Source organism: Esox lucius, chromosome 19 (genome assembly GCF_011004845.1).
Source record: "Esox lucius isolate fEsoLuc1 chromosome 19, fEsoLuc1.pri, whole genome shotgun sequence".
NCBI classification, from domain to species: Eukaryota; Metazoa; Chordata; class Actinopteri; order Esociformes; family Esocidae; genus Esox; species Esox lucius.
Genome location: NC_047587.1, coordinates 18588305 through 18615236, shown reverse-complemented (window position 1 = coordinate 18615236; position 26932 = coordinate 18588305). Strand labels below are relative to the sequence as shown.

At 40.6% G+C, this 26932-nt stretch overlaps 1 protein-coding gene across 2 annotated transcripts; it reads right to left on the bottom strand.

Annotated features, from left to right (window-relative positions):
- Positions 1 to 38: 38 nt before the first annotated feature.
- plekhg7 (pleckstrin homology domain containing, family G (with RhoGef domain) member 7) lies at positions 39 to 25889 on the bottom strand. Of its 2 annotated transcripts, none has more exons than XM_010890309.4 (17): positions 25552 to 25889; positions 23937 to 24751; positions 23113 to 23135; positions 15230 to 15348; positions 14983 to 15023; positions 14437 to 14535; positions 13876 to 14028; positions 11279 to 11374; positions 10231 to 10338; positions 8059 to 8172; positions 7507 to 7681; positions 5327 to 5442; positions 4560 to 4647; positions 4385 to 4464; positions 4136 to 4289; positions 1217 to 1314; positions 39 to 611 (listed from the first exon to the last, which is right to left on the bottom strand). In XM_010890309.4, exons 2-17 carry the CDS (start codon positions 24576 to 24578, stop codon positions 498 to 500), a joined length of 2220 nt encoding a protein of 739 aa, XP_010888611.2. In that variant the 5' UTR covers positions 24579 to 24751; positions 25552 to 25889; the 3' UTR covers positions 39 to 497. The 2 variants fall into 2 exon arrangements, with proteins under 2 accessions (XP_010888611.2, XP_010888610.2); XM_010890308.4 differs by having other exon boundaries at positions 25600 to 25889.
- Positions 25890 to 26932: the final 1043 nt, after the last annotated feature.

The window sequence follows — 26932 nt, the reverse complement described above, 5'->3', positions numbered from 1 at the left end:
ACTGAAATATGTAGTGGTAATGATAGAGCAGCACAATGTCAGTTTGGTGAGACACATTTATTGTCATCTATTACAGTATGGCAATGCATGTTAAAACAAACTTTTATTTTACAGAAATGATCCTGCTAGTATTTTACAAGGCCTTGGGAGGGGTAACAGTGCATTTAGCCAAAGTCTAGCCAGTGGTCACCTGCCATGGTTCTGGAGAGCTCCATGTGTGGGGATTTTTCTAGCCCCACACTGACACTTCAAATATATGACTATTCAAGGGTCTTGACAACTAGCTGGTTTATAAGTCCAATCAGGTGCAAGTTTGCACCATGGAGAAAAATGAGCCAGGCAAAGTTGTACCTAGTTTTTTTTTTTTTTTTTTTTAACTGTGCTGAAAACAATGTGGGAAGAAAACCAGAGCAACTTGGGTTCAAGACCTGCATTGGAATCTGGAAGCAGTAGCAGTCCGGTACTGGTATATGTAGTCCCTTGTAGTGGGAGACGGCTCAGATCTGGGAGGACTCCAACCACAGTGAGGAGCTCTTCACCCGGGGAGGCTGCTGAGAATCCAGTCTGAGCAGTGACGCCACAGCGCCCTCTATCTCTGAAATCCACACCCTCTAGAAACACACATTGAATATATTGGTTGTTAATATTCTCATTATCTAACCTCCCCTTTAGTTCTACATTGTTCTTTTTATTTTTTTTATCCTGTAAAGTGAATATATCCTTCCACCTAAATTAGAAGTATTAGACCAGGGTGAATCAGACCGTTTTGGTAGACAATCCAGACCGAGGGATGTTGTCTGATGATGACCAACACTACCTGGAGTGAATAACTTCTGGGGTGTATGTTTCAATAGAAAAACTCTTTCAGACAGACTGTAAAAAGCTCATGCAGGATATATCAGGAGTGGGAATTAACAATTTTGATAAGATAGATAACACAGGAATTTATGGTAGTAAGAACTTGTGATGGTTATTTCCTGATAGGGATAGTGCCTTAGGCAAACAATGCGTAACAGTGGAAGTTGAGTTCCGCGTGCTGTCGGCGTCTGCCGGCCTGCCGACAGAACGTTGCCATTCACCATGGAACAGTTATACACATACAAACAACCAAACCAAAAGATACGATATGTGAGATAATTCTCAAATTAAAAACAAAACTTTATTAGGCTTACAACATGATCTGTGCATTTACTGTCAAGTCATTCTCATGCAGTACCTTGACAGCCTCAGAAGGAGCTTGTAGGATGAAGGCCGCGATACACTGCTGATAGCGGTTCTGGTGCATGATGATGAAGGATTGGGGTAGCCCTGATGCTGAAAAGACAAGGATGACGGTATCATGTTTATTCATGTATTTATAGATTGTGCATTTTCATCATTTAGAAGACTGTCTTACACGGAACGACACACAGCAGCAATTAGGGATACATTCCAGACAGACTTCATCTTTTCGGTGTGGGTACTTTAACCAGCAACCTTTCAGATACAGGCCCCAAACCCTTACTACATTTTAAATAGACTTTTTTCATTGCATTCCTGTTTAAGCCTGCTTGCCATTTGTGGAGAAACCAAGAGGACCTCCCAGGTGCAACAGCGGTCAAAACACCTAGTCTGGGTTTGACCAGGTTATGGCCCCTTAAGTCACCGTGTGAAAGCAGGAAGGGAGGAATGCCCTTCTCAAATCACAGTAATATTAGCCCTTAGGTCAGGATGGTGCTTTGTCCAGAAACAAACAACTCTTTTTCAAAATAAATTGTTAGAATTTTCTAATGATATTTCACTGGGAAGGCAGTGTGTCCATCAAAAGAAGAAACTTGACCTGTGAAAAGTCCTCATTGCGGTCATACCCAAGGAAGCCTCCAAAACCTATATGTAACTTAACTGTCCCCTGAGGAAAGCATGACTACAACGCGCCCAAGGGCCAGGAGATAAACTCAGTCAGTGCCAACATTTGGCTGTATATTGGTATCATCTGAAATGTTTTGATGTGTTCATATCAAAGCTGAGATTGATGGGGTTCACACACACTGAATTGGCAATTACATGACATGAGGCAATTATATGCTTCTAGAAACCAAAATGTGTTCGATACATAATGATAGATGATAAAGCAAACATCACATCTCAGAAAATAATGGAGAAAACTTTTCCCTATCGTCAAGTAAATACGTATGTTAATTTTTGTGCGATATACTGTACAACTGCCCAAATAAAGAAAATACTTGGCAAAATTCCTCAATTCCTTTGAAACAGTTGTATCTGGAAATTGGCAATCTTCTATGATATGCCACAGCTAGGTCATTCAACAGAACTCAACCCAAGAGAACCATAGTTGGAGATTCTAGAACAGTTTGAAACTATGTTCTGAGTTTTCCTCCACTATCAACCAAATACGCAAAATTTGTTGGATTTATGTGTCACATCCTTTCAGCAGATTTCCAGATATCTGTAGAATCTATGCAAATAATATTTTTCTGGCAGAAAACAGTGTCAACACTGTATTAAGACGTACAATATTAAGACCGTGTCCTATATTTTGGAATACTGCTGCATGTTGATGTTAACAACATGTGGGTGGTATTTTGGTTCAAAACATTTCAATGTTGTTTTTTATTTTTCTGATGATAATCATGGCTAATTAATGTTGCATGTTTTTGGGGTCAAAGCCTTAGTTAAATTGATGGGAGAACATTGGGGGGCAGTTGCATATTCTCTTTGGGGTGGTAACTCTGTGCTAGCTTGAGAGCAAGAAATATCAGGCAAATGTATTAAATGATACTCTTATGCAAATCTGTTGATGTTTTCAAACATTATTTTTCTACTGATATAAAAACAGACTCCAACATCTCCACAATGGCCAAGACCCGAGGGTGCTGTGTAAGGACATCAGGGATACAATTGTAGACCTGCACAAGGCTGGGATGGGCTACAGGACAATAGGCAAGCAGATTTATGAGAAGGCAACAACTGCTGGTGCAATTATTAGAAAATGGAAGAAGTTCAAGATGACGGTCAATCTCCCTCGGTCTGGGGCTCCATGTAAGATCTCACCTCGTGGGGCATCAATGATCATGAGGAAGGTGAGGGATCAGCCCAGAACTACATGGCAGGACCTGGTCAATGACCTGAAGAGAGCTGGGACCACAGTCTCAAAGAAAATCATTAGTAACACACTACGCCGTCATGGATTAAAATTCTGCAGCGCACGCAAGGTCCCCCTGCTCAAGCCAGCGCATGTCCAGACCCGTCTGAAGTTTGCTAATGACCATCTGGATGATCCAGAGGAGGAATGGGAGAAGGTCATCTGGTCTGATGAGACAAATAGAGCTTTTTGGTCTAAACTCCACTCGCCGTGTTTGGAGGAAGAAGAAGGATGAGTACAACCCCAAGAACACCATCCCAACCATGAAGCATGGAGGTGGAAACGTCATTCTTTGGGGATGCTTTTCTGCAAAGGGGACAGGACGACTGCACCGTATTGAGGGGAGGATGGATGGGGCCATGTATCACGAGATCTTGGCCAACAACCTCCTTCCCTCAGTAAGAGCATTGAAGATGGGTCGTGGCTGGGTCTTCCAGCATGACAACGACCCGAAACACACAGCCAGGGCAACTAAGGAGTGGCCCCGTAAGAAGCATCTTAAGATGCCTGGAGTGGCCTGACTGGAGTGGCCTAGCCAGTCTCCAGACCTGAACCCAATAGAAAATCTTTGGAGGGAGCTGAAAGTCCGTATTGCCCAGCGACAGCCCCAAAACCTGAAGGATCTGGAGAAGGTCTGTATGGAGGTGTGGGCCAAAATCCCTGCTGCAGTGTGTGCAAACCTGGTCAAGAACTACAGGAAACATATGATCTCTGTAACTGCAAACAAAGGTTTCTGTACCAAATATTAAGTTCTGCTTTTCTGATGTATCAAATACTTATGTCATGCAATAAAATGCTAATTAATTACTTAAAAATCATACAATGTGATTTTCTGGATTGATGTTTTAGATTCCGTCACTCACAGTTGAAGAGTACCTATGATAGAAATGACAGACTTCTACATGCTTTGTAAGTGGGAAAACCTGCAAAATTGGCGGTGTATCAAATACTTGTTCTCCCCACTGTATCATATGGGTGTCAATTCCTCCTCACCTGCTGCGTTTAATTGATCTATGTTCTTAAGCTGGACGCGGTCCAGTGAGACAGGCTGGTCCAGGACGGTAAAGGTAACCCCCTCCTTCAGCAGTTGGTCCAGCTGCTGGTTCTGAGGTGGACGCAGAGACGTCTCTCCAGGACCTGTGGACTTCTGGGTGGGGATATGGAAAAGAGAGTAGCTAGTAAGAAAGGATGTATTGTCAGGAGGAAAGTAGATAATACGGGTTAAATTAGAAACTGGAGCACCTTTTTGGTCCTCTTGATCTTGGTAATAAGGAGGAACTCATCAAACAGAAATAGGTATACATCGCGCAGCTTGGCGTTCTCTAGTAACACATGTACAGATGATGTCAAGACAGTATATTTAGGATACAGAGCTACAGCATTTCAAACTACTTTAATGAGTCTGTTTTCCACTGACCTGTGAGCACTAGTTTGCCCTCATGCAGCAGGCTCCGATGAGCAATAAGGTTTTCGAGGGTGACAGCCTTAAGGAGATGCTTCAGATTCTGTTCACAGCCAAATGAAGGACAGAAGTTATTTTTCTGACATATGCATGACTGGTTTGCATTGTTTTATACAAACTGTGTGGGGTCAATGTATATCTTTTTTTCACATCACATAATTTGCGATGTTAAGAACTGGTTTGACATTAGGAATGTTAAACAATGTAAATTGTTTCCGACAATGTTAAGAAACAAAGTTTTTCTAGGATTATCTTGCTTTCCTTATGGTTATGGTTTACTTCCTTATGGTTATATTTAAAGTAATGTTCTCAAAAGATATTATCACCTTTCCTCTATAACTCTAAACCTGGCCTTATTTTCTTGTACTTTCCATAACCAATATGAATAAAAACATTGTACTGCCCCATCACAAAATGTGCTAGGTGGGAAGATATGATCACCTTTCCTTTATGTCATTGCATTAGATACAGACAAGTAATGTTTCTGACTTCACTGAATTCACTGTATGACCAAAGTTCTATGCAGAACTCAGGATGGCCCTCCATCATGAAAAGTGGCAAACAAAAGCAGCCCAGAGAGTCAATGGTGGAATATTTTAGTACCGGCCTCATGTTCCTCCAGGGATGAAGAGGACTAATTAGTTCAGTTCAATTTTGTATTTGTGAAAAACAAGTTTGGTATTCAAAGCTTAGATCTCCCAGTATTGGGATGTTTCCCTTACCTCAGGGACGTAAGCACGCTTGTCTCTCTCCCACACTGGAAGCCACACCAGGGCATCTCTGAGCTGTTTAACCTTCTGGTAATTGTCTAGCCATTTTACATTACCCTCCAGATCACCTGCACACACACAATGTCAAAGTCATCACCCAGGTACAAAACAACCAATGACAAACCAGTACATGAGCAGTGTACAATAGTTAGGAAAATAGATGTACTGTAGTTTGGACATGAGCAGTGTACTAAAGCAATTTTTCATCCTCAAATACAATATAGTACCAGACAGATACAAACATTTTGTTACGCCATTTGGTTGATGGGCTATTGTTAGACATTTTGTTGCAGAGATTGTTTCGTAGATTAGATACAAGATCTAAAATGCTAAATATGTTAAACCCCAACACGTTTAACTTCTCCATAGAATGTAAACGGCGATGAAACCAATCTGTAATTTAAATGACCTATCCATTTAACAATATTGTACTACTTTGAAAAATGCTCCGCTATGCGCACACATACTTTCTTAACTATCACTTTGTCTGACATTGGCAATGAAGCATGTCCATTTCTGTAGTATATCTAATGTTGCATCTCAGGTTCATGATACAGATATAATTTAAACATGACAACAGTTTATTGTGACTAAACATGGGTGTGATTTGTGATGCTTCATCACCATTCAGAGATTAGACTGCACCTATCTTACACTTTAAACACCCCCACGCCCATGGGACATTGACCTATTCAGCCCAACCTGCCGTGGTAACATTGCTATTCCCAGGTCACGCTGACTCACTACACCTGGATAGTCAGTAGTCACACCCGTTTAAAGTGTTGCCATGGAAAGGAACTAGGTACACAGTACAAGTCTTGTGAAACCAGAATAAAATGAATGGTAGGTTCGATATGCAATAATAATTACATTCAAGGTACATATTTCCTCACAGCCTGTCCTGTCCATTTAGTTACAGAGTAAAACCACAACAATGTGTCTCCAAGTATGGGCACACAGAGAGGATCCAACAAACAGGTTATTTGGTTAGCCGTTTTAAGGAGGCATGTCGTTGTTTTCCCCTTGATTGTGCTTTCTAAGGCTCTTCATGTAAATAAAGAGTTGTCCACTGTTTACACTTTGCAGCAGACGTAAAGGTGTGAGTTAAGCCATAAGATAAACGTAAGTGGCTGTCAAAAGCCCCCACAGCTATGTCAGAAATGCCCCTATAGCCATGAAGGGCTGAATGTCTGGGTGGCTGTATGCGCTGTACAGTAGAAATAGAACTTGTAGACCAGGCATCACAATTCAAGTCAATTGAGATTATTGGTGGTTGTTGGCCTGCATAAGATGACCAGCACAAGAATTGACTGAATATGAGTCACCACAGCTGACAGTCACACATCATGCAAAACACCCTGATAATCAAATAATGGCTTCATAAAATTCCAAGGCAGCTTTACAGAATTGACACTAATAATATGTTTGTTGACTTGCTGACTACAGATGGGTAGGTAAGGTAAGGTGACAAAGCCCAGTTACAGAAGTGCAATACGGATGTATATTTCAGCGTGTCTCACAGTTTCATGGTGAAATGACACTCGCCTCAGATCCTGAACAATAAGTGGATGTTATGAGTTTTTATTAGAAAATATCTGAAAAGTGGGCAGTGCTCAGGGGCTATGTTTGGGTTTTTGAGTTGGAGAAAAACCCATTAGTGTGAAAGCCTGTTCAAGACTGACCCAACATGCCAACAACATCAAAGAGGCTGACCAGGTACATCTATTCAAGGCCATGAGAGGATACAGCACAATGTAGGGATATGGGGTTCTACTGTACAATGTAGGGATGTGGGGTTCTATAGTACAATGTTGGGATATGGGGTTCTATTGTACAATGTTGGGATATGGAGTTCTACATTACAATGTTGGGATATGGGGTTCTAATGTACAATGTAGGGATATGGGGTTCTACTGTACAATGTAGGGATGTGGGGTTCTACAGTACAATGTTGGGATATGGGGTTCTATTGTACAATGTAGGGATATGGGGTTCTACTGTACAATGTAGGGATGTGGGGTTCTACAGTACAATGTTGGGATATGGGGTTCTACAGTACAATGTAAAGATATGAGGTTCTACAGTACAGTGTTGGGATATGCGGTTCTACACTTCTGTGTTCCAGTGCTTACATATGGCGGCGTCCACCTGCTCCACCACACTCTGCAAGGCGCTCTCCTCCTCCTCCGTTTGGATCCTCTTCCCCAGGTTTTTCAGCAGCAGGGGGTAGCGGGTCAGGCGCTGCAACGGCGCCACCAACAGGTCACGCAACTGGAGCCTCCGACACTCCTGGTTGCGTTCACACCACTACAGTGGAGTGGGGAGAGAGAGGTCAAGGCGTGAGAATGTACTGGAGAGGACAGACAACAGACACGGACAACGGACACAGAGTCCAAGTGAAGCTGTCAAGCAAGGAATAATAGCACAACAGCAGCAGATAAATTGTCACATTCCAAATTATCAGCGAGCCCCAGTAATGGTCAACATTATTGCAACACACTGCGTCCCTCTGTGTCCACAAACACTTGACCCACTTCTATCCTCCTGTACTGCTCGGCTTTCTTGTTGCCAGAGTGTTGGTTGCTAAGGACAGGGTATAGTGACACTGCACAAAACAAACCCTAATTTATGGTCCTCAATGAGCAGTGCCTAACGACTGCGGGCTACAGTAGAGTGCAGTGTACCTTCACATAGGAGCCAAAGTCCTCTCTGTGCTTCAAGCTGTCCAAATAAAAGAGTGCAGTGGAATAGTTGAGACAGTACTTCTGTAGACAGTGGCATATGCTGTTCCGGAAGGCCTACAAACAAATAGATGGAGTAGTTAGGGAAGCAATAAGCTCAGTGGGAAAAAAACAGTGCTCTGTATTCAGAAATCATTTCATGAGGGTAATAAAGACTGACTAGTACCAAAGGTGAGAAGGTCACCTTTTGAAACAGTATATTACTATATAAAGGTTTAGGATTTAATCGTTATCTGTGTCTGTGTGTGCAACTCATGGACGCGTGGGTTAGGGTCATCCATGAGGCAGGTGGGTTTTGTTCATTCAGTATTTAGTGGAGAAATGGCGGGTTGACGGTGGACAGTCTAAGTACACAAAGTTAAAGTACTCAGCGATTGGAAAACAGTCGTCTCATCACTCACATTTCAGCACAAGAAAGAAATACAATACAAAGAAAAATATTGCATTCTTAACAACGACAGTGCTCTCCAGAATTATTGGTACCCTAGGTAAAGATGAACAAAAAAAAGGGTGTGAAAAATTTCATATTTGTATATCAGCTTGATCATACACTGGAAATATCATATGAATCTAACTTTTGAGTAATAATGGATGTTTTTGAATGAAATAATTAGTGCATATAAAATGTCCACAAACCCCTGTTAAAATGCCAGGTTCTTGTGATGTAAAAGAATGAGACAAAGATAAATCATGTCAGAACTTTTTCCACATTTAATGTGACCAATAAAGTGAACAATTCAATTGAAAAACTGAAATCTTTGAGGGGGAAAAAATATATATATAAAACTCACAATAACCTGGTTGCATAAGTGTGCACACCCTCTTATAACTGGGGATGTGGCTGTGTTCAGAAGTAACGAATCACATTCAAACTCATTATATTTACCAATATAATTTATCAACTAGTACCCGCAAAACATGAGTCTCAACGTCAAGCCAGTTTGCACATTGTTGTGTACGAGATCTTCAGTTTCTTTCTCGCATGGAGTAGCCTTCATTTATCAGAACAAGAATAAACGGATGAGTTTCAGAAGAAAGTTCTTTGTTTCTGGCAATTTTTTGCCTTTATTTGAACCTAGAACCGCTAACGCTGAAGATTATGTTGAACTAGTCTGAAGAAGGCCAGTTTAATTGTTCCTTTAATCAGCACAACAGTTTTCAGCTGTGCTAACAATCGCAAAAGAGTTTTCAAATGATCCATCAGCCTTTAAAAGGATAAACTTGGATAAGCAAACACAACATGCCATTGGAACACAGGAGTTGCTGTTAATTGGCCTCTCTACGCCAATGTAGATAGTCCATTAAAAAATCTGCCATTTCCAGCTTCAACAGTCATTTACAACATTAACAATGTCTACACTGTATTTTTGATCAATTTGATTTCAATTTAACGGACAAAAAATTGCTTTTCCTTCAAAAACAAGGACATTTCTAAGCGACCCCAACCTTTTGAACAGTAGTGTATGCCAAGGCACATATCAAACTATATTCATGTGATACTGAATCCGATACAAATCTAATACCTGGCTATATGACTTGTGTTTGAACAGTTATATGCAATTTATTTGGCCCAAAGTGATTTTCCCGTCACTACCTCAGCAATATGTGGTTAGCTCAGTCCTCTGTCTGAATGCAGACAAATCCCATTTGGTCACTGGTAAACATTGTTCGAACAGTTAGTATTCCAAAGCGTATTTAAAAAAATGAAACAGAATTAAGCATCAAGGCCTGCAGTGTGAACAAAGCAACACTTTGGGGGGTGAATATTCATGCAGTCCACTGTTTATCATCTATTCCAGTCTGTCCTTAATTCTGTAAATTAAGAGCAATACATGCAGGTTAATGTCGAGTGCATGCAGTCTTCAGATCTTGATCTATAGCTGCGCAGTTGCGGATGGGTTATTAGCAATTGCAGGCAGAAGCAGGCAAACAGACAGCTAACCCGCATATCATTGTGTGTACCACAGACAGCTAACCCGCACATCATTGTGTGTGTGTCTATGTGTGTGTGTGTGTGTGTGTGGGTGAGAGAGAGGAAGTGTGCATCCATGCATTCGTAGGTAAACGTTGTGTGTGCATTTCTGCATTCAGGTGTTTATGTGGGTGTGTCCATACCGTAGTGAGGAGCTCTAGCAGGGTGGGCCCGGCAACGCTCTCTGGTACTGGTATCTCCCAGGACTCCTTAATGACACGCAGAAGGCTGGTGAGGAACCCAAAGCTCACCTGGGGAACAGCATATCACATTTCAGAGGCCACATGATGATAACTTGCAATATAATAAGGTTATGATGGTATTCAACCCTAAAATGTCTGGTCTCCATCACCAGCAATACATTTACATAATGTTGGTCAAATGTAAATTACAGCAGTACTCTTTGTTTCCTCTTTACTAAGACTGAGACCAGGTGATGTAAAATCACGAGAACGCACGCTGTAAACATGGAGCTTTGAGTAAAGGGAAAAATGTACTGTAGCTAGTGATTTAGTTTTCTGACTTTGCTACATTTTGATTTAGAATCCAGGATCAAAACAAAGCACATTCCCCTTTGCCCCATTCACTATGACATCTCTCCTGCTCCAGTACAAGGCTAGCTAGTTACCTCACACTAGTGACAGCCTCATGAGAGCACACCATGGTCCTATCCTATCATTCTATCATTCTGCATGACTGCACCTGTATAGGACCTGTACTAATCTGATGTCGGTGGCACTGAACTGTGAGCAGTGTATTAGCAGTGTGACTCAGTCTCACTTAGATACAGCACAACATAATATACTCATAGACAGACATAAAAGAAACACCAACATATTGTCTTAATAATGCTTTGTGCAAGCTACCAAAAAAGCTTCAATCACATTAAATTCAGAAATTAGTTATTCAATTTAAATTGGACACACCAGACAGGAAGCAGAATTATGAAAGGGAAAAGTATAACATTTCATGACAAATAATATAAAAATATATCAAATATTTTGCCAGTTGAATTAGTTTCAATTGGTTAGATTTAAATCCCACTTCACTTTAAATCCAAATCCAGTGTGGACAACTGTATTTCAATTCAAATTCACTGTTTCAATTTAATACAATTAAGAATTGACACCACACCATTCATTATAATGAATGATACTTGTTAATATGATACTTTTTGTGGCCTGTTCTCACCAGACACAGCTCGTTGAGGTTGGCAAACAATCTCCAGGAGTCCAAGTCAGACAGGCAGCCACTCATCTGTAGGTTGGTCAGCGTTCCAAGAAACACCTGAGAGACAATGCAAACACAAATATGTTACAAACTAACAAAACACATTAGAAACACAAACAAATCCATTATGAGGGTCAATGACCTTATAGGTGTTTGAAACATATTGACAATATTACTTTTTTTACATTGGTATGAACAGTATTTACTTTATTCCTTAACATTATATTGAGTATTCATTATGAGTAATTTAAATTATAAGGAACTATCAAGCTGACAAGTGTTAAAATCTCATTTGAATTAAATATCTGAAACCAAAATCAAAATGCAAAAATGCTCAAAAAATAAAACAATCACAATTCTGTTATCTCTTGTGCCTACCTGAATGGCTACAGGATGGCTGTTCACCTCAAATATACAAACTGGTATTAATTACATTTGTACACTTGGTGAGGACCACACATTCCCCATGACATGGGGGATTTGCCCTTTCACCTTCTCCTTCCAATTTATACTGTATATAAAAAAATAAAATAAAGCTTTTAGCAATTTTTTATCGACATTCTAGTACTACTGAGCCAAATAGCTCCTCATGATATTCCTGAATATTCCTATAAATGCTTGTTCCTATAGGTCAATGGAGAAGAGAGTCATATAGACCATTTTCCCTTTACAAACATTGCTTCTAATATAACTACCAGTGTTTCCCCTAGAATACTGAAAATATCTTAGTTTTTGGTTATACAGTATCTCACAGAAGTGAGTACACCACTCACATTTTTGTAAATATTGATTATATCTTTTCATGTGACACCGAAGAAATGACACGTTTCTACAATGTAAATGGGTGAGTGTACAGCTTGTATAACAGTGTACATTTGCGGTCCTCTCAAAATAACTCAACACACGGCAACATAAGTGAGGCCCAATTAGCAATTTTCCCTCCTTGGTGTCATGTGACTCGTTAGTGTTACAAGGTCTCAGGTGAGAATGGGGAGCAAGTGTGTTAAATGCTGTGTTATCGCCCTCACACTCCCTCATACTGGTCACTGGAAGTTCAATATGGCACCTCATGGCAAAGGGTCTGAAAAAAAGAATTGTTGCTCTATATAAAGATGGCCTAGGCTATAAGAAGATTACCAAGACCCTGAAACTGAGCTGAAGCACGGTGGCCAAGACCATACAGAGGTTGAAGGGGTGGGGGGTCAGCCTGTCAGTGCTCAGACCGTACGCTGCACACTGCATCAAATTGGTCTGCATGGCTGTCGTCCCAGAAGGAAGCCTCTTCTAAAGATGATGCACAAGAAAGCCCGCAAACAGTTTGCTGAAGACAAGCAGACTAAGGACATGGATTACTGGAACCATTTCCTGTGGTCTGATGAGACCAAGATAAACTTATTTGGTTCAGATAGTGTCAAGCGTGTGTGGCGGCAACCAGGTGTGAATTACAAAGACAAGTGTGTCTTGCCTACTGTCAAGCATGGTGGTGGGAGTGTCATGGTCTGGGCTGCTTGAGTGCTTCCGGCACTGGGGAGCAACAGTTCATTGAGGGAACCATGAATGCCAACATGTACTGTGACATACTGAAGTAGAGCATGATCCCCTCCCTTCGGAGACCGGGCCGCGGGACAGTATTCCAACATGATAATGACCCCAAACACACCTCCAAGACGACCACTGCCTTGCTAAAGAAGCTGAGGGTAAAGGATATGGACTGGTCAAGCATGTCTCCAGACCTAAACCCTATTGAGCATCTGTGGGGCATCCTCAAACGGAAGGTGGAGGAGCGAAAGATCTCGAACATCCACCAGCTCCGTGATGTCGCCTCCAGTGGCAATCTGTGAAGCTCTGGTGAACTCTATTCCCAAGAGGGTTAAGGCAGTGCTGGAAAATAATGGTGGCCACACAAAATATTGACACTTAGGGCCCAATTTGGACATTTTCACTTAGGGGTGTCCTCACTTTTGTTGCCAGCAGTTTAGACATTAATGGCTCTGTGTTGTGAGGCGACAGCAAATTTACACTGTTATACAAGCTGTACACTCACTACTTTACATTGTAGCAAAGTGTCATTTCTTTACTGTTGTCACATGAAAAGATATAATCAAATATTTACAAAAATGTGAGGGGTGTACTCATTTCTGTGAAATACTGTATGTACTGGCTGGTTGTATTGGTCCCTACATTATTTTGCATCCAAGGTGCATCCCTGCCTGATGTTAGCGTGATATCGACTGAAAAAAAACATCTATGTTTTGAACACCACAGATGACATGGCATGTTAGAAACAATAAAGAAGGGAGAGGTGACATTTTTTTGTGCTCTGTTTTATGTCATAGTATACAAACAAAGAGTTTGCTAACAAAGATAGGGGCATATTTAAGCATTTTAGATAGGGGCAGACTGAATTGAAAGTAAGTATGGTCGTAACCATTATAACATGCCTTGGGATAAAAAAAAAAAACACACCATGCACAAGGTGTTGGGTTGCAGAGCCTTTTCTTTTCAAGTGTGTGTGTATGTGTGTGTGTGTGTGTGTGTGTGTGTGTCTAATAAGTCACCTCTTTGAGCACCATGAGCTGATCCAGGAAGTAAACACATTCGCTGGTAAAGAGTTCCCACACGGCTTCCTGTCTCTTGTAGTCCTGAGGGTCACGTTCTGACCTCAGCTGGGACATATCACAGTCCCTCAGGAAGTCCTCTAGTGTACAGTCCTGGGGGTGGAGGCCATTACAGGGTGCTGGTATTGAAATACTAAACAGTACCCCACAAGCAGGTGCCATTTGTTGTGGTTTAAGCATGGCAGTGCTGGTGGTGTATCATAAATACAAGGCAATATTCTGTAGCAAGTCTTGTTCCTATGCCTAATGCAGTAACTTTGGCGATTATGGCCTCATGTCCGGATATAATTTAGGTGTAAGTTGTCATGTGCTTAAGAGTATTGTTGTCTAATGTGCAACTTATGTTTCAAAGGCTTCTTTCTTCTAGCAATTAAGATTGACTCAATTATGACTGGCTCCAAAGTTAACAAGGCTGACATGTAACAACTGGACACTGAACAGCTAAGAGGGAAAGGTGCTCATTCAGTTTGGAATCTAGAGGGTTAACATAGCCTTCCTTACTTTGTACTTCTGGAAGTCTGTGTCCCTCCAGTCTTGAATCTGTTCCGTCAAGAGATATTTCTCGATATCAGATGCTGTACGGGTGGTCTTCCCTTTAGTCTGACAGGATCAAATACGATGAAGGGTTCAGCATTGTTTACACAATCAAACACATTTCCTTCCTATAGGTATGAGCGTCTGCTGTCGGAGAAGTGCATGTGTACAGTAAGGCTGTGGGTGTGTGTGTATGTGAGTCTGCTTCAAGTGAACCATGAAACAGACACATACACCAAGTGTTTTGTTTAAATAATCAGTTGGATTGAATTGGTTTAGCTCAGTGTTGTTGACAAATTATGACATCTCAGGAGGCCATGAGAACAGAAGAACAGAAGAGAACAAACTGCATTAATGGGCTTTGATTAAAAATGGGTCAGAGAACAATGTCCATAATTAATTCCATTGCAGTTCGCCTGAACACACTGGCAGCTTCAGAGCTCTAGAAAACACCACAAGTACAAAGGAGTCAGGGCAGGCCAGCCACAAACAACAAACAGACAGCACACCTACCGTGCTACGTCTGGAGAAAGGCCACTTGGATTTCTTGGTGTCTGCGGAAATGGAGAACATAGTAATGTGATTATCTATAAAGACTTATGTTTGCTGTTGAGAAAAAGTGATTTAGAGCAATAATCATAAAATAGTAAACTAATAGCTCTAACAACTCTGCAGACTTACTATCTGGTTATAATAATAGAAAATAAGCCATTCACAAAAGTGTAACAATATAGTGCAGAAAAGCAGCATCAATATTAACTTGAATAGTTGGAGAAATTCAGTATGTCCACTGCCCTATTGGATACAAACAGGTCTCCCGGCGAAACATCCATTCCAGGCAGACTGACCACCACAGAACTACGCCTCCTCTCCTGCAGTCTATGGGAAGAGATCAGGGTATGAAAAGAGCAAAGAGAGATTATATTTCTAAAACATTCTGACCTATAAGAGCCCATGTCTTAAAGAAAACAAACCAATGGGGATCCACAGGCTTGACAAGAAGTTATATTAAGAGTTATGTGTAATTATCAACATAACTTGGTATAGTCATAAAAAAAAAACATTAATTATAGGTATATAAATTAGGTATATGTATCAACTAAGGGTGTAATTAGATACATTTATCAACATGATGGTGTAATAACATGTCAGTAAACTGACAGAATGTTCTCACAGTATTTGCCAAGACAACTGTTTAGTAGGAAATTCCTTTTAGCATTTCCACATTGTTGAAATACCATGTAGGAAAGCAAGTGAAATAGTATTTTCAATGAACAGTAACATAACACGTGAGACCATTATCAACTGCGATGGCAACAGTGGCAGGGATGAGCCAAAATATCATGGGTAGATGCTGAGTAATGGGTCATGCTAGCTATTTGTTGATGTGTACATGTGTGCACCCCTGCACGTGTATATAATCATTATCTTCTGTCAGAGAAAGAAATAAGAAAAGGATGACCAAAATCAAGACAGGAAAATCATGATCCTGACGTTTCGCCCCAGGCTGTACTGGAACAGTTTTGTTTGTGTTGTACTTTATCCATTTGTAGTTGTCAAGGGTAAACTGGAGGTGGGAATTTATGGGTAAGAGACTAAGAGTCAAAGGTACATTTTGGAACTTTTGAGAATAGCAACCTTGTTATAAACCTCACATACTGTGCTTTAATATGTTGTTTATATGTGCGTAAGTTAGACACACTATCATGTCTCAGGTAACCATGAAAGTTCCAAATCAAATGGATTTCCTGACATGGGACACATATTGGCACATACGAGTTTTGGGGACCTGTTTTGGCTCAACAGCACAAGCTGATGGATTTGACCTAGCAAACATATGGTTATTGGTCACATAATCTAATGTCTAAATGTTCACACACTCTAGAAAACCTATTGTACCACAGTATTAACCTCTACAGCTACAAGTTAGAAGTCAGGCCTTTTTATAGAATATTGACAGTAGTACAACAACCTGACATGCCGGTTTTTAGACAATTTAAAGTTCACACCCAGTGCTGTGAATAGACTTGACAGCTGACTGTCTCCATAGAATCTTATTATGTTCTTCAATTATTTTGCAGGCATGCACACAAACACTTCCAAAATTGACCCCACATTTCTCCTTTCCCTGTTTTTGTGATGTCCCATTCACGATTATGACCTTCACTTATCACAACATCCCCTAGGCAAAGTGGAAGATCAAGATACTCTCTGTCCTCCCATGCACATGCACATCTCATCAAGCCATTCTAATTCTACTTCCTATCACACTGCTCGCTCATCCAGGAAGTATAGACTGGGAAATATAGCTCTGGAAAAAATTAAGAGACCACTCCAAATATTTCTTTAATCAGTATCTTTACATGTATGGCAGCCATTCAATTCCAGTGTCTGTTAAATTCCAACACAGGCACACCTCATTTTACTTAATGAGGTACTGATTAGGTGATTACCTAAACCAAATCTAAAAAGAATAAAAAACCACTGCTGTGGTCATCACTAACCACTGCTGTGGTCATCACTAGCCAGCTGGATGGCAGTAAAGGCAAGCAGTACCTCAAAGGTAATTTGAATAAAAAAATTACTATTCAGCATGACAAAAGTGGTGAAAAGAAAAGCTTTGAGTGAGGAAAAGAAGGGTTCAATTCTGGCTTTACTGGCAGAGGGATACAGTGAGCATCAGGTTGCTTCCATCCTAAAAATGTCAAAGACGGCAGTTCATAAGAACAAGGTCAAGCAACAGATATTGGGGAAAACAAAGCTACAGACTGGCAGAGGGCAAAAATGACTGTCCACTGACCGAGATGGCCGTCAACTCATTCGAATGTCACTCAACAACAGTAGGATGACATCAAGTGACCTACAAAAATAATTGATTTCCTGCCTGTTGGGCCCTGTCCGGGGCCTCCCCTGGGTAGGGCCACAGTGTCACCGGACCCCCCTGTCTCAGTTCCAAGGTGTTACGCTGCTATATTATTGTGCTGGGGGATATGAGGAATGTACTACTAACTTTTCTCAGTCTCCAGTTTAAAATTTTAGGAGGAGATGAGGTCCTGGTCCACACCTGCGGAGTACCTGGTTTGGGGGGCCCGTTGCTGTCCCTGTCCTTGTCCACCTGGTCATACTTTTGACCTAGTCTAAAATCAAATTGACTCTGGATTTAGTCCAGAGAAATGTATTTATTATTCCAATTGGACTCTTAATATCTCATCCGGCACAGCCAGAAGAGGACTGGTCACCCCTCTGAGTCTGGGTCCTCTCTAGGTTTCTTCCTAAAATTCAACCTTCTTAGGGAGTTTTTCCTAGCCACTGAAATTCAACACTACTGTTGTTTGCTCCTTGGGGTTTAAGGCCGGGTGTCTCTGTAAAGCACTTTGTGACAACTGCTGTTGTAAAAAGGGCTTTATAAATAAATTTGATGGAAGACCCCGTCATGGCCAGCCCAATCTTCAGACCTGAACCCCATTGAAAACCTCTTGTATTTTATCAAGAGGAAAATGGATGGTCACAATCCATCAAACAAAGCCAAGCTACTTGTATTTCTGTGCCAGGAGTGGCATAAAGTCACCCAACAGCAACGTGACAGACTGCTGGAGAGCATGCCAAGATGATTAAAAATCAGGGTTATTCCTTAAAATATTGATTTATGAACTCTTCCTAAGTTAATATATTAGTATTTTGTTGTTGAAAAATTTATATGATTTTTTTTCTTTGCATTATTTGAGGTCTGAAAACAATGCATATTTTTGGGGTTATTTTGACAAGTTGTTATTTTCTACAAATAAATAATCTAAACGACAATATTTATATTTGTAATTTGGAAGTAAAGTTGTCAGTAGTTTATGGAATAAAACAAAACTGTTAATTTTACTCAAACACAGAGAAACTGATAATATCTCTTATTTTTTTTCAGAGAATGATATGCTGGAGTAGAGCACATTCCCTGGTGTCCACCTACAGTACCACAAGGAGTTAGTAGAGAATGACGAGACAAAACAACCCAGCCCAACACTCAACCATGGACTCCAGACAGCACTGAGCCAATGTGCAACTTCCTCCACAGGACGCCTGCACACACCTCTTAGGTCACATCAGCAGACCTGGGGCATTTAGAACATGAGCAGACCTGGGGCATTTAGAACATCAGCAGACCTGGTGCATTTAGAACATCAGCAGACCTGGGACATTTAGAACATCAGCAGACCTGGGGCATTTAGAACATCTGGGATTGCTTAAACAAATGTATGATTTGAAACTGATACTCAAGACAATTTTACTCTTCAAAAGTGTGAAATTTACTTTTTGGTTTTCTAAGGTACTATCTTTGCTGTATTTTTTGTGATAGTGTGAATATATCAACAACAAAAAATACCATAAGAGTTTTAGCACACCTTGTCAATTCACTTTTTTGTAAACACCTGAGTCAACTAATCATCAAAGCTATTAGTTATGTATGTCCGTAGCCATAACAAATATGTGTGCAGTTTGGGGAACACTATGGGAATCCACATTAATTTCTAATCACAAGACCACTTTTTACTGATTCTCTGGAGAATAGTTACATAAACTAAAAATGTATTTAAGTCAAACCTCCTAGGTATCTCTAAATATTAACTAAGCTTTAGCACATTGAGTGGTTTGTAATGTTGTTGATATTTTGTACCCCATAGCGTGTTACTTTGTGTACTAGTCTCCTCTACATATTAACCAACATTCTCTAGTAATAACAGTTCCATATGAATATGCCATGAGGAATAAGGAAGGTCTGTCAGATTAGAAAGTTCAATGACAGTTTGTTATGGCATAAACATAACATAAAACAGGAAGCATACTACAATAGAAAAGGGAAATACATTTTACAGTCTGTTACAATGTTGCCTGGTCCAAAGGAAAAATTCTGAAAATGAGATTCATTAGAATTTTCCTAAACTGAAGTGCTGTCATGTTCTGCATAATGCAACTGGCAGCAGTCAACTTATGTAAAAGTGCATTGAGACCTGAGTAATCAGGTGTGTTGGTTTTCCCCATGTCACGGCTGTTCATACCTGTGCAGCTGAACCTGCCTTTTGAAACTGACAGTAAACCATAGAGTAATGTGCCTTATTTTATATAATAATTTACAAAAAGTTTACATTTATTTCTGATGACCACATACAGTATGAAACTATTATAATTCTAGAACCCATCATAGTACTAAGACAACACTCTTGTATGTGGTAAATTACAAAGGGCTCTGCATTTGTGCTCGTCCTTTTTACCTTAGTGCTATCTTTGACACCATCTAAACCAATAAGTTTGATCCTTTTTGTAGAAAAAATGTCAGCATGTATCTGTGGATGGTCTGTCCACTGTGCTCTATCATGCTTTCCCTAACATGGATCTTGACAGGCTTTTCACTGTACTCGACGTGAGTGGGTTGAGCTACTGACAAGATCTTTTTGTACGGTTTTGCTCACTCCGGGGCATGTGCAGTGGGAAAGAACTATCTTGGCTATTCTCTGATTTGTCTCAGGGTAGTTGATAGTGTCCCTTTGTCCATTTGGTGGTCAGTTGCCATGTTTGACCAAGTTAGTGGGTTTATAGACTGCCAGTTTGCCCATGGGTATCTATGCCACAGTGTCCACCAACCCCAGTCTCAGACCCAAGTAACTATGTTGCAATAACCTATGTACTGTGGGCTGAGACAGTCTTTTCTTTTTAGTGTAATGTGATCCTGTCTTACCTGGTGTCCTGTTGGTTATCAGGCATACTCACACTAATTTCTCTGATGTCCTTTTGGATTTTAGGAGTACCAGAGTACTCCGTCCATGCCTCAAGCCTACCTAGCCTGACAACTCCTGCTGGCACGGGCCACAGCTCACCAGTTTGAGAGGCTATTTTTGTCTCAACCTCTTAACACTCACCTATGAAAATTCAACAGACTGAATTTAAATGTTCACTGGAGGATCTGACCTTTATAACCACTGGGTTTATTCTGATTGCTAGATTATGTAAGCCAACTGACATTTACTCCTGAGAGGTAGGTATTTTTGGACCCGCTAGTTTTTCAAATGTTTCAAGATCTTGACAAACGATTTTGTGTTAAACGTCACCTGCGGAGCCAGACTCCTCTCTAGGTTTCTTCCTAGGTTCTTACCCTTCTAAGCAGTAATTCCTGTCCAATGTGCATCAACATCTTATTGCTTGCTTTGGGCTTGGTTTCTGAGCAGGCACATTGTGTTAACAGTAAAAATTATTGAATTATATTGTAGATTGATATACTGATTTACATTGGCATGCACCAAAGGATGAGCCAAGATATGGTTTGCAGCTTGAAAGGAGGCATGTGTGTGAGCAGCTAATTGACCAGCCCTTTATCCGTGTCCAGATATCTTATCATACATAAAGTATAAAGTTAGCAGTGGCTCTCAGAGGCATCCCCCAGACCTTTTCACATTTAGCTTTACAGCATTAAATCAAAATTGATTAAATTAGTGCACATTTGGATAACTCTCCACCAGCTTTGCACATCTGGAGATCGCCATTTTCGCCCATTCTTTGCTAAATTTAGCAACCTCTGTTAAGTTAGATGGGGACCTTTGGGGAACAGTTATTTTCAACTCTTTCCACATATTCTCAATTGTATTGAGTTCATGGGTTTGACATTCCCAGTCTCTCACATGCCTTCTGGCAAACTATAGCCAAGATTTGATGTGAGATGTTTTCATCTTGCCACTCTCCTATAAGATCCACTTTCTTGAAGCAACCAGGCTATTGTTACAGTACGCTCAGTGTCTCCTAGCTCAGTCATAGAAGACTGTAACTCCTTTATAGTTATCACTTGGATACTCAGTTTTTGAGGAGGCCTTTATAATAATTTCTTAATAATTTCTTAATAATGTGCTACCGGGGATATTCAATGCCTTGGAAATATTCTAATATCCAATCACCAATTGGTGCTGTTTAAGAACATAATTCCCTATTTGCTTTGAATGTTCCTTTGTCTTCATGATGTAGTTTTTGTTATGAATTGTAGAAACCAACTGTGGGACCTCCCAGAGACAGGAGTATTTAACCATGACTCCATTCAACTTATTACAAGACTTCTAAAGAAAACAGGCTACACTACAACTCATTCAGGTGTGTCACAGCAACGGTTTTGAATACTTATGCAATTATATCATTTTCTGTTTGAAAAACATAATAAACTTTTTTAATTAACTTTTATTTCCACTTTTACTTTAAGGACTTTTTTTGTGTTGATCAGTGGCAAAAAACTACTAATTAAATCAATTTTGATTTTGTGTTGTTAAACAATAAAATATGGAAAAGTCTAAGGGGTGGATACTTCTGAGAGCCACTGTATTTTGTTACAAAAATCTAAATTATACTTGACCTTTTCTTGCTCTTCCTCTGCTTAAAGCACTCAACCAACTGTATCACATGCACAGCCATTACCACTCAGTCCATCATTGTCACCGGTCTGGCAATGAGCATACTTCATAATTATAAAACAACTTTATTTCAACCAACCGCTGGAATCATTACCATATCAACATTGCCATGTTCTTAGCTATCAATATGTACACAATGCATTCCAGTTCAAAGTAGTTTGAGACACACTATAATTGCAATTCATTTTCAATCAGGTCACATAGGCTAGATTTTTCTCTGTCACCCCTCTATGACCAAATCGAGCACCCAAAAAGAGGGGAGCTTTGTCCCAGAAACCATCTCATGCCCAGGCATCTAAAGCAAAATAACGATGCCCAGAAACAAAAAAGTCTCTAATAAATGGTCTTACTGAGTCCTGCCAGCATGAACAACAGTGGGGGACATTAGGTGGACAGTACCAATTTGGAATTGCAATAATTACAAGGACAATAGCTACCTAATTATCCAGTGGAGAAGCCTGGCCCAGGCAACCCATTAGTGGTAGTGGTGCTACTACTGGAAGTGGGGGAAAAGCAGCCCTAATGAGGCCTTGTCTAGTCCACACATAACCATGGGACTCTCATAACTTGACCCACAAGCTCATGCCCCTCCGCTAACAGCTCCAGTAACAAAGCCACTGCACAATGAATGCACAATGGGGTTCCCTCAACTCCGGGTCCAACAGTATTTTGCCATTGATTGCTAAATGCCCAATGAGCAGAAACAATGTGAGCAACAAGTACTGGCTAAGGGACATTTATCTCCCATGATGTTTACAAACAAACTGAAACAAAATCTGAAGTCACAAAATAAAAGATGCCGCAAAACATTGAACTAAAATAACAACGCAATTCTGGAATGCAATCACGCAAGTTAGAACGATTGGCTGAGTTTGTTGTCTGCTTACTGAATGTAAGGAAAGTACAGAATACTGTTGTTTGTTTACTGAATGTGGGGAAATCCCAAACTAACACTATTTGTTTCAATACCATTTACGCTGGGTTATTTATATTAGGGCACATCATGGCACAAGTTACCCAACATCAGAACAGTTTGTTTCTGTCTGATGCCTAATGAATTTGCATGAAACCCTGGTTTCCTAACGGTGTTCCATATCCAGCTGTAGGCTAGTTCCCTTCCTGCCACGCAAATAATGTCTATGTCTATGCCTATATCAAGCGGACACAGATAACATTCAAATCACTATAGACTTGCATACAGCTCACCTACCTATTCTGGCAAGCCCCATCATCCTGCAAAAAAGACACGAAAAGTAGCATCAGTTAGAATTAGAAATGGTTTAACAGCCAACAAACAAGGATTTTTTTCTGGCCGTTGGTGCAACAATCAATACAATGCAAAAGGAATAAGGGAAGTAAAAACAAATAAGAACAGTGGACTGAGCATAAAAAAGGATAATAATAGGATCATTATATTGGATATGAACAGTTATAACAGACACAGTACAGGTTATTATCGGTTTGGTTTCTATGACAAAGAGAAGGTTGACGATTTTAGAGCCTTTGGTGTAAATTTAAATGTGTTGAAATTGTTGTTTGAGATTTGAATAGCCCAAACAGGACTATAATATCTGTTGAGCATGTTGGGGCTCTCTTGAGAATACCCTGAGTTGAATACTGGTGGGCCAACGAATACCCCTTCATTATCTTCTCCTTTCATCCACTGACCTCTTTATTACTGTGTGCTGCTGACAGTGGTGAATAGGGGGCCTGTGGGGGACACTTGCTGCCTTCCTAGAAGCCATTGCTCTGCTAAGGCAGAAAGCAATAGGCAGCTTGAGGTGCATTTGGGCTTGTGTGAGCTGTCAGTACATGTAACTGCTGATTAATTTGCTTTGGAAAGCTTGAATTTTAAGCAGCCACCCATGAGGCCATGGAGTATGAAGGAGAGGGGTCTATGTTTGAGGAGTGGTGGAAAAACTATTGGTAATCTAATTTCAGACCGATGAAAAGGCTTATACAGACCCTGTGTGGTTTATGGCGGCCATTTCTGCTCAACAGAAAGTTTTAAATAATGCTGATCATATTACTCACCTGGTCATTGCTATCATCAGGACATTCAAAGTCTTTACTAACACTTCGCACCGGCTGTGTGCCCAGAGAGCTATGAATTGTGCACGTGATACCATTGTCGAAAGTATTTGATTTGTACGAGCTGCCTTTCCCCTGGCCCAGAAAGAAATTGTGCCGATTTTCGTGTTGGTTCTCTTCATCGACTGGGGGTGTTGCCGCCAGTGGCGATTTGTACCGGTATACTGGATGGAAGGGACTAAACGGTGAAGATGTCTCTTCCGTGTCCGGCTCCTCCTCCGTGCAGTCCATCCTCAGGGGATCACGGAATTCCCCCTGTGGACGTCGCGTGCTCCTCATCCTCCTCAAAGTTGGAGATGTTGATATGCGAGCTGGGGCCTGTCGATCAAACTGAGAGAGCAAGCCGTCAGTTTCGACCAAAGACGCATGTTTAAGTTTTGAGTGCGTTCTAGACAAATCTATATGCATGATCAAGGGGTTGCTGGTCTGCGTCTCCTTGTCCTCGGTGGACTTTGTGACAGTTTGCATCTCAGTAGTCACCCCCGTCACATCCTCGTTCTCCAGACGTTTGATGAAACTCCAGTTCAAGCATTTCTCAGCGTCCTGGCCGTTCTCACGCACAAAAACCGGTTTCAGCGTAGACATATTGTACAAGACTGCATTGTAGGCCCAATTGTTTATGAAAATAGGTTGGTCCAGTCCTTTCTTGTCCGTTAATCCTTTATTCCCGTCTTTAACAGGTAAGTGGTGTCAGATGGTAATTCGGGTGTATTCCACTGGATGTTTTGCAGCAAGGAAACAACGTTTCATGTACGTTTCTGTGAAAACAAAAAACAAAATGTATGTTTTCCTAATAAGGACGGCCTATAATATAAATCGATAAACAAATCAGCGAACAGTCAAACCATAGCCTAGAAGTTTTGTCTAGAAGTTTTGTTCAGAAGTCGGACCACGTTTAGTAGGCTATATACGAACTGTGCCCGATGCTTTCTATGTGCACAGGATGGGATAGGGGTGTCAGACCACAGTATTGGCAAGTTGTATATATAAGAAACACCAATGCTACCGTTGCCTGTAAAAAAATAATAAAATCTAACCATACCTTCGCAATAGGTATGTTTTTAACCGCAATTTGTAACAACCAACGTTATATTTTACTGAATAAAGCACAATAGTAACGATGCTTAATTAAACTGCAACATTAAATGTCACGCCTTACCAGTGTATGATATAGCGTGGGAAACAAAGAACGGTGCAAGGGCCCCAAGCACCTGGTACAACTTTTTTAAACTCGTTATTAAGGATCCTAATTCAGAATTTTCATTGGGCCCGACTAGTCAATGATATATCCACTGGGGATATATATATATATACTGATGTTTTCACACACATGTAGGCATACAGTATAGCTTATTAGAACAGTAACATTAGCCTATTTAGAGACACATGATCTCTTTACAGTTGTCGCGGTGTGCAAGATGCAGAAGAAAAACCGCCTCACATCCATTGCACGAGGTGAATACAGAGGTTAAAACATAAAGAACGACATTATAGGCTACACTATTTATCACAGCATACCAAAAGGAGAGAAATACCATATGGAGAGAAAAAAACTCACATAACAAAAGAGACGATTCAATGAGAGCAAAGCCCTGTTTTTACTTACGACTGTGTTGTCTGTTCTGCAACTGATAATCTGCTCTGCTGACGCTGTAGCGACGCCGACGACTTGTGCAGCGCTCCAGGTTGCTCTGTCATGCAGTGTGACCGCCCTGGGAAACAAAGTGCAGCCAACTCCTGGCACTTGTCTCCGCAGTGTTCTTTCTTTTACCTCCCCCAGGACAAAGCTCAAAGAGATTTGTCTAATACGTGGAACAGATTTTTTGCCTGTGTATCAACCTTTACAAAAACATTGCTGTTCGATTGAATTACTGCACTGCAATTTCAACGGCAGTATGACTGCTGATAAAATGCAATCGCCTATATCCGCAGTGTACATATACTGTTTCCAAAATAACAGTTGACTGCAGTAACTACACATACCCTTTCTTAAATAAATAGTTTATTACCCGTAAATATGTATGACTGGCATAGTTCAGATATGGCATTGATCCGTATTGTTGTGGTGAGAAACCACATTATTAATGAACAAAAAAAAAACATTTAATACAAGCTTTCACAGCCTACACTGCTTCACTAATACGTGAACTGCTGTCATAGCCTACGTAACACTAGATGGCAGTGTAGACTAGATTAAATAACCAGGCCACCCCTTGCTGTGGTTTTACTTAATCTATGTGACCTGGCTGAATTTTACCTGAGATAATCCGATGTGTTTGGCGTCGTCTGGTGTGCTTTATACTTATAATGCACACACCAGTTCCTGTGAAATTCCACATGAATGGAAACTCTTTGAAAATGTTAAATGAATTTCTGCCTATTGCCACTACCAACTTGCTCAGAGTGGCCTCAATTCTCAGTTGTTGCAGAAACTAGTGGCGAGAGGATTCGTTTACACCAGGGTCTACCAATACCCCCCCCCCCCCCCCCCCCCCCCCCAGGATAGCCCTGTTAATATCTAAATGTTATTTTACTGAAACAGAAGTATATTGCACTGCTTTACTATGCTATACATTGTAGCCTTTACAATATTATTTATTCACACTCCCTGCCTCAAATAGCCTCCACTTTGTTCAGGTTCATACTACTATGGTGAACATAGGCTATTAATTATATTTCCACACAAACAATTCTCAAGGTTACCTTGTCTTTACGTTTATGTCTACAGTATATGTGCATTTAGTTCTGCTTGTACCCTGGACCGGATCCAGCCCACTGAGGCTGTCGGGTATTGTGCATTTGAATGGTGTTTGGTAGTTTCAGATCTAGGCTTGATATAGCATGGGTATATAGCATGAGTATATAACATGGCTCAGCAAATAGGTTTAGCCTCCAGACAAATGTATTTTTAGTTAATATTCTTGCTGACATAATAATAT

Excerpts from the sequence above, each read along its gene's own strand:
- plekhg7 (XM_010890309.4), bottom strand. The coding sequence starts at position 24,578 with ATGTCTACGCTGAAACCGGTTTTTGTGCGTGAGAACGGCCAGGACGCT. Across the intron at positions 15,349-23,112 it reads GATGGGGCTTGCCAGAATAG|ACTGCAGGAGAGGAGGCGTA; the intron begins GTAGGTGAGCTG and ends CTCTTCCCATAG. Across the intron at positions 8,173-10,230 it reads TGCTAGAGCTCCTCACTACG|GCCTTCCGGAACAGCATATG; the intron begins GTATGGACACAC and ends ATTTGTTTGTAG.